The 13,946-nt window shown below is 43.7% G+C and overlaps 1 protein-coding gene across 2 annotated transcripts in view; it reads right to left on the bottom strand.

Moving 5' to 3' along the window:
* The window catches only part of ppp2r3b (protein phosphatase 2, regulatory subunit B'', beta), a 143,611-nt gene that overhangs the window by 19,896 nt on the left and 109,769 nt on the right, over window positions 1–13,946 (bottom strand). For both annotated transcript variants that reach the window (XM_038818195.1, XM_038818196.1), the window contains 5 exons: window positions 11,970–12,044; window positions 7,379–7,465; window positions 6,316–6,472; window positions 2,889–2,937; window positions 1,521–1,610 (listed from right to left, as the gene is read on the bottom strand). In XM_038818195.1, the coding sequence (XP_038674123.1) occupies window positions 1,521–1,610; window positions 2,889–2,937; window positions 6,316–6,472; window positions 7,379–7,465; window positions 11,970–12,044 (458 nt within the window). The remainder of the gene's footprint in view (window positions 1–1,520; window positions 1,611–2,888; window positions 2,938–6,315; window positions 6,473–7,378; window positions 7,466–11,969; window positions 12,045–13,946) is intronic.

Genomic DNA, 13,946 nt, shown 5'->3' with positions numbered 1-13,946 from the left:
ACTACTCAACCGTCACTCACTAATTAAAAGTCCAGTATTACTATTGGGAACACAACTGACCAAGTTCCGATATTCTGGAGGAAATGATTGGCTGTTACAATTAAACACACTCTCCATAACAGCTGGAGACGAACTTCCAATGCAAGGGGTTGGAGGCTGGAGATGGTGAGAGATTGGCCAGACTGGGTGCAAGACTAAGAGAGGTAAAACAACAGTCCGGGTCCTTTAGATGCACTGCTGCCCTTCCCTCCATTCAAAGATGTATGTTTCAGAAATCTGCCCTGTTGCTAACCGGTATGGCATTGTTTAATTGAGTGTAACCGGCAGTAGTGCAGTTACCTAAACGGTGGGTAAAAAGAAGATTTGGAAAGAAGAATATAAATGACACAACCTCTCAATTACCCAACAGCTGAGCAGTGAATTCATTTCAACAGAAACTCATTTTCCTCCAGTCTTCATTATCTTCCAAGTAAGTCCTCTCCATTCTGGCTAATAATAGAGAGCTTTAGATTCTCATTTGTTTGTTCCTTTCTTGTAAAATCTGCAAACAGTTTGTAATTACTGCGGATCTATAAATCCAGATCCTGCTGCTCTAACCCATGTAAATAAGCCATGATGTGGAGATGCCGGCGTTGGACTGGGGTGAGCACAGTAAGAAGTCTTACAACACCAGGTTAAAGTCCAACAGGTTTGTTTCAAACACGAGCTTTCGGAGCACGGCTCCTTCTTCAGGTGAATGGAAAGGCTTGTTCCAGAAATGTTTATATAGACACAGTCAGAGATGCCCCGGAATGCGAGCACCTGCAGGCAATCAAATCATCAAAGATGCAGAGAGAGAGGTAACTCCAGGTTAAAGAGGTGTGAATTGTCCCAAGCCAGTTCAGTCGGTAGGCCTCTGCAAGTCCAGGCTTGTTGATGGGGGCCGAATGTAATGCGACATGAATCCCAGATCCCGGTTGAGTCCGCATTCATGCGTGCGGAACTTAGCTATAAGTTTTTGCTCCGTGCTCCGAAAGCTCGTGTTTGAAACAAACCTGTTGGACTTTAACCTGGTGTTGTAAGACTTCTTACCATGTAAATAAGATCAACATCTTTTTAATGGTGTTGGGGAATGGATCTGTTTTGCTTAATGTATAAATATTTAAACTGGGATACTTCATAAATTTGGTAAAGACCAGATACAAAGTTTAAATTAAAGAGGGCTAGTGCAAGTGTTGAAATGTCTAAAAGGATCAAGCGGCATGGTAGCACAGTGGGTAGCACTGTTGCTTCACAGCGCTAAGGTCCCAGGTTTGATTCCGGGCTTGGATCACTGTCTGTCTGAAATCGCCCTCCGTGTACCCGGACAGGCACTGGAATGTGGTGACCAGGGGATTTTCACAGTAACTTCAGCGTTAATGTAAGCCTACTTGTGACAATAATAAAGATTATAATATTTCAATTCTGCTTCAGTTAAAAATTCTGTAACAGAAAAAGCAATCACCTGCAACCTCTGCTGATGACACATGCAAATTCCTCACCTGGTTGATGTCTTTTTGTCTTCTTCTGAAAGCAAAAACCACACAAAGTCTGCATAGCCAATCTTTCTTTCATTTGGAGTTTTTCTATGCCTGTAAATTAATAAGGAGTTTTAAAGTTAGTTTTGGGCTCATTTGATTTACAACTTTTAGGAATAATCTTCTAGTCCAGATCACTTGCAGGATCAAATTCATGTAAAATAAAATAATTTCACATAGGGCCATAATTTGCTACAGCCTTCCGATGCATCTGCTGTTAATAGGAAATTCTCTTGCTTTTTAAAATTTTTGTGTGGTAAGCTGCTTAAAATGCAAGTTTGTACCGAAGCAGGAAGGGAAACCTGGGTGAACAGGACAAGTAATCATATAATCGTAAACAACCAGATTGAAGAATTGTGAAGTTGTTTGCATAAGGACAGAGAAGTGCAAGTTAGAATGCATGAATTCAATTCCAAATAAGATGAAGAAAGGGAAATTAAGAAGGAAAGGAACACTTCATTGAGAGAAAGAAACAAAGGAAAAGCAATTTTTATGCATTCTTAAAATCTCCAACAACTCCTAAAAGAAGAAGGAATGAGGTTTCATATTTGTAATGGTTAATTTTCAGTACAACAGCAGTCGACTGGCAGTAAATACTTCTTCACACATTGAAGGGTACAAAGGATGACAATTTAAAAGAACACTTTGTTGCCTCAACTACAAAAAGATGAGCATAAACACTGGAAATACTTTAATGCCTCCAACAGAGCATTCTAGAGACAATTGATCACATTCAAAAATTAAAAATAATTGGGGCTGTTAGCAGAAAAGTAGGAAGTGAAGACAACTGAGGGAAGGGTCCAGTAATGCCATTAGAAAAGCAAAATACTGCGGATGTTGGAAATCCGAAATGCTCAGCTGGGCGGGTAACATCTGTGGAGAGAAACAGAGTTGTTGTTTCAGGTCAAGATGACCTTTCATTTGCCATGTTTCCTCGCTGAAGAAACAGTTGCAATTGCTTTTTTCCTCCCAGACAAACATTCACACACACATTGTAAGCTGTGTGCCACCTCTACCCCTTCTCCCATCCCCAATCTTGCAGTTGGTACGAGTGCCAGCACAGGTGGATGAAGTAATCCTGCTGAACCTGGTCTTAAATCCACCCTCCCAATGCTAGCAAGGTGCATGATACTGAATGGCAAAGCAGGCTAAAGGGGTTAAATAGCCTGCCTCAGCTCCTCTGCCTCATGTTCCTAACTGCCTAAACTGTAAAATAAATCTGATCATAAAAGTTGTTCTACCACTATAAAGTAAACACTGAAAGAAACTATATCAATTCAAATTGTTGTATTGTTCTTTAGACTTTCATCTAAAAACAATTGCAAAGTTTACCTTGTGACTGCTCCAGAGAAGATTCTTTCTATCATTCTACCTGATATTGCTGAAAGTAAAAGCAGAAGCATAATTCATGTAGCACACCCTGCAAAACTGAGAAATTTCATAACATTCTAGAATGTTCCAAATCGATGGATGCTGAGGGACGTGCATTAACGAGGATATGCAATACCCAGTTAGAGATATTATAGCTTAATGTCACTTCACTATCCACTTAATTTATATCCATTTCAAACCAAATATATTTATTATGAATTTATTGGCTGTATCAATTTAAAATAATTGCATCCCCCAATGGACGTTCAACTACAGTGAGAAATTTGATTTGAAAACATTGTCCAGGGTTACCATAAAATTGTCAAGGTTGGTCAAATCTGCTTAAAAAAAGTTAAATGTCCATGGGCAGATATTCAAGAATGGAATGACCTCCCACACTTTCCTTTTTCATCCGCAAAAAGGATTCAAAATCAATTCACAGAAAAGAGATTTAAGTCCACAATAAAATTGGCCTCCAAATTACAATTCAATGGTAGCCATTAATCTTTTTGTCCTTTCATGTGATGTGTACGTCGCTGACAAGTTGAGCATTTGTTGTTCACCCCTAATTGCCCTTGGATTAACTGGCTTGGTAGGCCATTTCTATTTCAGAGGGCAGCTAAGAGCCAACTACGTTGTTGTGCGTCTGGAGTCACTAGCAGGTCAGGTCAAGTAAGGATGGCAGATTTCCTTAACTAAAAGGGTATCAGTGAACCCTTAAAAAGGGTATTTTTAAACAACATAGACACCATTATGGACATTAGCTTTATAATTCCAGATTTATTAACAGAATTTAAATTCCACCAGTTGCCATGGTAGGATCTGAACCCATGTTTCCAATGGATTACAGTCCAGTGACATTGCCACTACGCCATCTCCCCCTGTGGCTGGCAGAGAATTTACCCCCAGCATCCCATCATTAATATTAAGAAATCCCAGGCCACGTGTCTGTTTTGCGATGCTTTTCCAAATGATTTTCAGCATAGCTTTGTCAAAGGGAGGTCATGTCTGACAAATCTGTTAGAGTCCCTTGATGAGATAACAAGGAAGTTAGAGAAAGGAGAACCAGAAGTCCTTTGACAAGGTGCCACATAAAAGTTTGTTAAATAAGGCAAGAGCCCTTGGTGCCAAGGATAAGATCCTGACATGGAAAAAGCAAATTACTGTGGATGCTGGAATCTGGATCGATAGAGCATTGGCTGACTGGCAGAAGGCAGAGAGTGGGATAAAGGGGTCTTTTTCAGGATGGAAGCCGGTGACTATTGGTGTGCCTCAAGGGTCTGTGCTGGGACCACAACTTTTCACAATATACAGTAATGATCAGGAAGAAGGAACTGAAGGCACTGTTGCTAAGTTTGCAGATGATACAAAGATCTTTGTAGAGGGACAGATAGTATTGTGAAGCAGGGAGGCTGCAGAAGGACATGACAGGCTTGGAGAGTGGGCAAAGAAGTGGCAGATGGAATACAATATGGAAAAGTGTGAGGTTATGCACTTTGGAAGGAGGAATGGAGGCATAGACTATTTTCTAAATAGGGAGATGCTTAGGAAATCAGAAGCACAAAGGGACTTGGGAGTTATTGGGCGAGATTCTCCGCAAATGCGGAGAATCGTAAAGGCTGCCGTGGGACAGGCCGTGACCTTCACGGCCACTTCCGGGCCGATTCTCCCCCCTGGGCGGGGCTAGGAGGGAAGGCCGCATGTCAAGCGTCACGGCGGCTGACGCAGCCGATGACGTCCGCCGGCTGACGCAGCCGATGACGTCCGCCGCGCATGCGCAGGTTGGACAACGCCAACACGCGCATGCGCAGTTGCCGTCTTTCTCCTCAGCCGCCCGGCAAGACGTGGCGGCTTGATCTTGCCGGGCGGCGGAGGGGAAAGAGTGCGTCTGTTTTGGACGCTGGCCCGACGATCGGTGGGCACCGATCGCGGACCTGTCCCCTCCCGAGCACAGTTGTGGTGCTCCCGTGTCAATCGGGTCTCTAGATGCCCCAAACGGGCATCTGGCGCCCGTTTCACAACGGCAGCGACCAGGTGTGTTTGCTGCCGTGTTGAAACGGGCGTGAAGGCCCGGCCCATCGGCCTCGGAGAATCGCCGCTCGCCGTAAAGAACGTGGGGGGGGGGAGAATCGCGCCCATTGTTCAAGATTCTCTTAAGGTGCAGGTTCAGTCGGCAGTTAGGAAAGTAAATGCTATGTTAGGATTCATGTAGAGAGGGCTAGAATACAAGAGCAGGGATGTACCTCTGAGACTGTATAAGGCTTTGGTCAGACACCATTTGGAATATTGTGAGAGTTTTGGGCCCCGTATTTAAGGAAGGATATGCTGGCCTTGGAAAGGGTCCAGAGGAGGTTCACAAGGATGATCCCTAGAATGAAGAGCTTGCCATATGGGGAACGGTTGAGGACTCTGGGTCTGCACTGGTTGGGAGTTTAGAAGAATGAGGGGGATCTTATTGAAACTTGCAGGGTACTGAGATGCCTGGATAGTTGACGTGGAGAGGATTTTTCCACTTGTCGGAAAAACTAGAACCAGAGGACACCATCTCAGACTAAAGGGACGATTCTTCTAAACAGAGATGAGGAGGAATTTCTTCAGCCAGAGGGTGGTGAATCTGTGGAACTCTTTTCCACAGAAGGCTGTCTGGGTTCTTGATTAATAAGGGGATCAGGGGTGATGGGGAGAAGGCAGGAGAATGGGGATGATAAAAATATCAGCCATGATTGAATGGTGGAGCAGACTCGATGGGTCGAGTGGCCTAATTCTGCTCCTATGTCTTATAATATTTTAGAAAATTAAGTGAACGCGAGATAAAATAGCTCCCAAGGTTTACAGGAAATGACCAGTGTAAATGCTAGGCAACTTTAATTCAACATTGGTTTGTGGATTCTCAATAGTTGAAATGCAAGATTCATAACACAGTTTGTGACAATTATTCAGTTAGCCTCAGAAGTGACGAATGAGATCATCTGTAAAACTCTCCTAATCTGTTTTCAACTAAAATAATGAACAGGATGCTCAATGAATGATTTTGGACTGATGAGAGAGCGAAAGAAAAATGTTTCCACTGTGATAAATAGAATTAATACAATTTCTCCTGCTCATATTACACATATGCGTACCTTTAATTATTTTTCTCCAAAAGTAATTATTGATGGGCTGTGATTTAATTACATTCTCTGCTTGCCTTTATAAAATGAGCAGGATAAAAAATAGGCAGTACAATACAGGTTTCTGTTTTGTGAATAGGTTTATGTTCTAGCAAGTAAAGGACTTTAAATAGCTTTTTTCCAGATAGCTGTTCACCATTTATTTATGCACGGCCTGTCATTTGAAACATCAAGCAGCTGACTCTTAATAACCTGCTACTTCATGTTGCATGTCATACCATCATCATTGTGTCTTGCCAGGTCCTTCTGATCAATGTAGAGGTCATGGTCAGTGTCGAGTTCCCAGAATTTACAATAGATCACATAAAAGTGCTCATAGGAGAAAAATTCTGTGAGCTGATTAATGTCCTCCTCTTCTTCCAATAATGCTAGGTTCTATGAATTAAAAAACATACCCTTACTTTAAAATTCATAAAATTATTCATAAAGTAATTACTCCAACACTGCAGATGGTTAACCGTCAGCGGAGAATAATTTAAATTAATAGAATTTAAACTTGGCAACATTCCCTTCATTTGTGCTTTAAAATTTTTTTTTTTTCTTTTAGAAATTTAGAGCAACCAATTATTTTCTTGTTCCAATTAAGGGGGCAATTTAGCGTGGCCAATTGACCTACCCTACACATCTTTGGGTTGTGGGGGTGAGACTAATGCAGACACGGGGAGAATATGCATACTCCACACGGATGGTGACCCAGGGCCGGGATCGATCCTAGGCCCTCGGTGCTGTGAGGCAGCAGTGCTAACCACTGTGCCTACGTGCGGCCCACCATTTGTACTCTGTTGATGCATGACTTGTTTGCAAGCCAATAGCCAAAACTGTAAACTATTAACCTTGGTTGAGCATTTATAATTTTTGTGTTTGTGCAAACCTATTTTTAAAATTTGGAAATAGTTTGACTGATCATGTTGATTTCATTCAGTCAATAATGTGGATTCAAACGTTTCTCTAATTATGGTTAATGAAATTTACCGCAGCTCCAATTAATGCAACTCAGGTGATGCTGAATATACAGTTGCTCTTAAATCATCATATGCTCACAACACACTGTACTTGTGCAAACTGTGAAAGACAGGGCAATTTGTTGGTCATACAGGGAAATCCGACAAGTCCTATCTCAAGGAAGCTTCTAATAAAATAAACAAGTGAAATTGCCAGCAACGATTAATGGAGTTAGATGTTTAAACACGGGTGCTCCGAGAAAACAAGTCCTGGAAATTCAAGTACTAAGTGACAATAATGGAAAAGATAGATATCCAAAAGGATTGCAGGAGGCCATACCTGTAAAAGGTTGCTTTTCCTAACTTCTGCACATGTTATACGTCCTGTCCATGATCTGTTTACTGTGTAAAATATCCTCTGTATGACCTGAAAAATAAAATGCCAAAATGAAAACAGAAAATCTGGGCTAATCTGCAGATAATACCAAACTAAGGGAGGTAGTCGAGAGATTAGAGAATAAGTCAAAAGTTACCGGGTGATGATCTTTGATCAGAACTAGATGTTCAGACAACAACAAATTTTAAGCATGTACAGACAGGTTAAAAGGAGGGTTAAAAGGAGGAGAAACAGGAGTAAAGAACACAAGGGAAGATCTGTGGCAGCGCAGGAGTGATAATATTAAAAAGGATGCTGGTGGATGGCAATGAGACACGAAAGAAAAATATGCATCCAGAGGAGATGTAAATGATTATAACAGAGCAGAAACAAAGCATGGAAAAATCTGGCAAAAGGCCAAAGGGAATATAGTGAAGAAAAATTGGCAGGTACCAGGGTCACAGGCCACCCCGACAATTGTGTTTCAATAGGGGATCCACCTCAACCATGCACTTTCCACTCATTTATTGTCCATCCACTTGAGAAAATAGTGCTGAGCTGCCTTCTTAAAATGTTGCAGTCTATGCTGTTTGGGAGGGTGTTCCAGGATTGACCCAGTGACTGCAAAGAAACAGCAATATATTTCCATGTAGGATGATAGATTTGGACAGCAATTTGCAGGGGGTGGGGCTTCCATGCACCTGTTGCCCTCATTAGCTTATTGGTGGAAGTCGCACATTTGAAAAGTGCTGTCAAATGAGCCTTGGAAGTTGCTACACCACCTAGGGAAATTATGGGTGGACAATAAATGCCAGAGATGCTCACATCCCAAGTACAGAAGAAGTCCCCCCCCAGAAGAGTACATTCTGTGCTCTTGCTACCTTCACGTGTTTCTTCCAAGTTGTGTTCAACAAGGAGCAGCATTGTTTCATTAGTTGAGGGAAGGTAGTTGGCGTTAATCAGCAGGTTTCCATGCCTGCATTTGACCTGATACATTTGAGATTTTCAGGGATCCAAAGTAAATGTTGAGGATTCCCAGGGCTACTCCCCGGCTACCACTGTGCTGCCATCTCCAGGACTACACTGACAGATGGACAATAGACATATTCAGGGATGGCAATAAAGGAGTCTGGAACATTAGGGGCAAAATTCTCCGCCCCCCACGACGGGTGGGAGAATAGCGGGAGGGCCTTCCCGACATTTTTGCCACCCTCCCGCTATTCTCCCCTCCCCCCCCCCTCCCCCCCCCCCCCCCCCCCCCCCCCCCCCCCCCCCCCCCCCCCGCCGAAGTCCCGACCCGAATCGCTGCCGCCGTTTTTTTACGGCCGGCAGCGATTCTCAGCTGTTAGATGGGCCGAAGTCCCAGCCCTTTACGCCGTTTTTACGAACGGCAAACACACCTGGTCTTGCCGTTCGTAAAAACGGCGTGACTAACTCGCTATTAATAACCATGGCACCGATTGGCACGGCCGTACCAAGGGTGCCATGGGCCCGCGATCGGTGGGCACCGATCGCGGGCAGCGGGCCCGATGCCCGCGCACTACTTGTCCTTCCGCCGCCCCGCAGTATCCATTCGCGGGGCGGCCGAGGGGCAACCCGGCCCGCGCATGCGCGGGTTTCGCGCAAAAACGCGATGACGTCACCCGCGCATGCGCGGGTTGGAGTCTTCCAAACTGCGCATGCGCGGCTGACGTCATATGACGCGTCAGCCGGCGCTAACTCCGGCAAGCGGGCTTAACGATTTCCGTTAAGCCCGTCTTGCCGGAGCCTACGGCGTCGGGCTGCTAGCCCCGACCGGGGACCAGAATCGGTCCCCGGTCGGGAAGGGGCGCGCTGCCGTAAAACCCGCCCGGGTTTTACGGCAGCTTTACGATTTCTCCCGTTTTGGGAGAATCGCGCCCTAGATGTAAGGTACGATTCTGATTGTATGCACAAGTCAGGCTGTTGCTTGATTAAATTGTGGAACAGCTCTCACAATTTTGACAAATTAGTTGACAATGTTAGTGAGGAGGACTTTGCAGGGCTGACTAGGCTGGCTACCTCATTGTCGTGTCCAGTGCAGAGGTTGATACTTGGCTATCCAACCAATTTTATTCTTATTCGATTTTTTATTGTGATTTGATGCAACGGAGTAGTTTACTAAGCCATTGGGCATTTAAGAGTCAACCATATTGCTGTGAATGTGGAGTCACGCAAGGACAACAGATATCCTTCTCTTAAGTGAATCAGATGAAATTTTATGGACGTCATAGTTTTATCTTAGAGGAAATAAATGGCAATTCAGAGAGCAAGGTTGAGATGTCTACACTACTAACAACCAGAGCTTGTAGCTGAATGCAAACTCAAACTACCGGTAAATGTTTTTAACGGAGAAATAATGCAGAGGGATCAGCAATTTTAAATCATGTAGAGTATGGAAAGATTAGAGATTTCTTTACATACAGGATATGCAGATAGTGGATGCATTGGTTGCAAGTCTTCCAAAATGCCCTACATTCTAGAAAAGTCTCGGCTAATTGGAAAACTTGAAAATGTAACACCTCTGTTCAAGAAAGAAGGGAGTGAGAAACCAAACTATAGGCCAATTAGACAAACCTCTCACTGGGACAATGCCAAACTTCATTATTAAAGGAAATAGTAGCACGACATTTAGAAATTCATAATACAATTAGGCACAATTAGGAAAAGTCAACATGGTTTCGTGAAAGGGAAATAGTGTTTGACAAATTTTTTGAGGATGTAATAAGCGGCATGGATAGAGGGGTATCAATAGATGTGGTGCATTTGGATTTCCAAAAGGCACTTGATAAGCTGCCACATAAATGGTTACTGCACAAGTTACAGCTCATAGATTGGGATGATATAGCATGTTTAGAGTATGGGTTATCCTAGCAGGAAGCAGTGTTGCAATAAATCGATCATTTTTGGGTTGGCAAACTGTAGCAAGTAGAATTCCACAGCGATTAGTGATGCAGTCTCAACTATTTGCGATCCATGTTAATGACTTCAATGAAGGGACCAATTGAATTCTATTTAAATTTGCTCATGATACACAGGTACAAGTTGTGAGGAGGTCACAACGGGTGGAATTTTCTGAGAAAATGACAAAAGTGTCAGGATCTGACTGAAAACCAGAGTGTTTCTCCACAGAAACACAGCCAGATTTTCTAGCCCGATCTTCTGACACTGGGTCAGAGAAAGAAACATGGGTGGGTGTGTCTATTGCCGTCACGGGGCCTCAGAGCCAGCCACCCAGGCTACAGAGATTAGGGCGCCATGTACAACAAGAACATCGAACTCCCCCCATGCCCTCTCCCACAAGCTGCAGGGCAACCCCCAGACCACCATCACAGAAGCAGGGGGGGGTCACACTCTTCCCTTTACCCCCCCCCCCCCCCCACCCGCACAACCCACTCCCCTATACCACACCCCTTCCCCAATGGAGAAGGGGCTGCCCCTCAGTATATTGGAGGAAAATGTGAGGTTGTGCACAGTGGCAGGAAGAATAGCAAAGCAGATCATTGAATAAATGGAGAGAGATTGCAGAATGCAATGGTAAACAGACACCTGGATGTCCTTGTACATGAAATCACATAAAACGAGCATGCACGTACGGAAGTCAATTAGGAAGGCAATTGGAATGTTGAATATTGTGGCAAGGGGAATGGAGTAAGAAGTCTTGCTACAACACATTGGGGAGACCACGTGTAAAGTACTGCATAGTGTTAGTTTCCTTACTTAAAGAGGGATATACTTGCATTGGAACAGTCCACAGTGATCTTATTCCTGGAATGAGGGGTTGTCTTATGAGGAAAGGCTGAGCAAGTTGATCCAATACAAACTGGAGTTTAGAAGAACGAGAGGTGGTCTTATCAAAACACAAGATTCTGAGAGCTGGACCGAATAGATGCTGTTACCCCTCGTAAGGCAATCTAGATATGCGGGATACAATTTAAAAATAAGGAGCCTCCCATTTAAGACAGAGATGAGGAGAAAGTGCGTCTTTGAAGGTCATTTAGTCTTTGGAATTCTCATCGTAAAACAGTGGAGGCAGGGTCATTGAATATACTCAAGACTGAGCTAGACAGGTTTTTGTCCTACAAGGGAATTAAGGGTTTTGAGGGGCAGTTAACATCACAATCAGATCAGCTACGAGTTTATTGAATGGTGGAGCAGGTTCAATGTGATGAATGGACTACTCCTATTTCTTATGACTATGGTCCGCCAGAGTGAGTGGCTGAGATGAAGACCACTACTTCCTTGAAGGGAAAACCAGAGACATCCGTCAATGATCTGCCGATACCCTCCCATCTAAATATCCCATGGTCTGTCAACCTACTACACCACTCGATCTCAAGTTACCTATCCCTGAAATCAGGCAAGACCAGACAAAACAAGACAGACAAGACCCTTCCCCACCCACTTGTACAAATGGAGCAGCCTCCATTTATGTGATCATCCAACCAACAGGGCTGTAGCAATTCAGTTGGCAGGGTTGAGAGAGACAGGCAACTAAAACATCAGTTGAAAACAGTCCTCTAGAAGACATACTTACTGTGGTAATATATCGGGTGTGAAATTCTGCAGCTTCTCTTAGAAACGTCAACCCAGGGTGTGTGTTTACCACATCCTACAAAAGGAAATCAGCAGCTGTTCAAACAATACAGTTCTCATGAATATTTTTTTTTAGGTATTTCAAATCATCATCCTCTTTTGTATTTTAAAAACATTCAAATTGCAACAGCCAACTTCAGATCAGGAACATCGCAGCCATATTAGTTCCTTTGAAATCTGGAATTCACTCCCCAAAAATGCTGTGGATACTAGGCCAATAGAAAATTAGATGCAGATCAGCGGTGATACAACCGACTGGCAGAACACGTTTGAGGGACTGGATGGTCTACTTCTGGTTCATGATGGAAATTATTGAAGGCTACAACATAAGCTCTGCCACCAGGTGTTACAATGTGTTCTCGGAAATACAGGAAAGAATCCGTGATACATGGGGCAGAATTTAATGGACCCGTTTGCTGCGGGTGCAAAATCTCACGAGCGGGCCGTAACGGGGATTCGTGCCGGCGAGATTAGTTATCCAAAACTCTGGAATATTCAAAAGTATAGTTTATGTCAATCTCAAAATTTATGCAACTTTCCTTGAGTCAACCAAAAGTGGCAACTAACCCACTAATTTGGCTCCTGGAGACACAGCCATTTGTGCATTGCCTCTGCCTTATTAGGAGCCTCTGGGGTGACAAGAACCACAGGGCTGCTGACAGCCAGCCTGAACAGATGAAGCTCTGCTGTTTCTTCCTTAATGATAAGTGAAGCAGTTTCATTATCACTTTTTAAAAAAAGGGAGGTTCTTCAATAATTTAAGAAAGTTGCCACAGCAAGAAAATTGAAATATCTTTTGCAAAGCAATTGCAGATGCCCAAGCTACTGGGTAACTGCACAGCATCAATTTAAAGCTACTTATTTCAAAATTAAAAAAAAAAACAATCACTAAAACAAGCTGCTGAATCTTCAACTACCAATTCTCCTTGGGCAACCCGTGGGATTGAGGATGTCTTGCATCAACTCCGGTTCAATGGTTTGGAGAGGGATGCTAAGTCTAAAGCGCGATCTGCAGACTCTCCCACATGCAGGGCAGGTGGTGCTTGGAGGGTTGGATACTAGCCCTGACTTCTGCATGCTCCTGACAAAGTTCCTTGATGTGTTCCCAAATTAACGTTCTCCATTTTGGTCAGTCATGAGCCAGGGACTCATGAGCTGGCAGAGGTATTTGAGCATATCCCCAAATTGTTTCCACATGGGAACACCACCATCTGGGAAGTTCCTCTCCAAGCCACCATCCTGACTTGGAAACAGCACCGTTCCTTCACTGCCACTGAGTCAATATCCCAGAACTTCCTTCCGAACAGCACGTACCTACACCAGAACTCCTTCCTATAACAGCACTGTGGGTGTACCTACACCACATGGCTGCAATGGTTCAAGAAGACAGCTCAGCACCATCTTCTCAAGCACAATTAAGGCAGATTAGTGAAGTTGAGGCCAAGATAAGATCAGCCATGATCGTATTGAATGACACAGCAGGCTTGAAGGGCTGAATTGTCTACTCCAGCTTAGAGTTCTTGTGTTCTTAATTAGGGATGGGCAATAAATGCTGGCCTAGCCAGTGATGCCCACATCTCATGAATGAATTTTTAAAAAATGCTCTTTCCTTCACTCGGCTGTAGGCGCATTGGAGACAAATGGAAACAATAATGAATTTTGTCATCTATCTTTGCCTTCATCGAGATAAGGCTCCCGAGATATGGGAAATGGATTTTAATTGAAAGTGACGTCGGTTGAATAGTTTCCCATCCATTCTGGAAATTATCTGCATGCCTTTGAGTAATTTGCTGAAGGTATGGTGTACTATTGCAGCAAGGAAAAGAGAGATGTGCGTTTGCGTGATGATACAGCCTTGTTTGACCCTGGTCTTTACTGAGGTATGGTCTGTGGTGGTTCTGTTGGCAAAGATCATGGC

This window comes from Scyliorhinus canicula, chromosome 14 (genome assembly GCF_902713615.1).
Source record: "Scyliorhinus canicula chromosome 14, sScyCan1.1, whole genome shotgun sequence".
In the NCBI taxonomy this organism is placed as follows: domain Eukaryota; kingdom Metazoa; phylum Chordata; class Chondrichthyes; order Carcharhiniformes; family Scyliorhinidae; genus Scyliorhinus; species Scyliorhinus canicula.
Note: the sequence above shows the minus strand (reverse complement) of the source record. Positions and strands in the feature narration are given on the sequence as shown.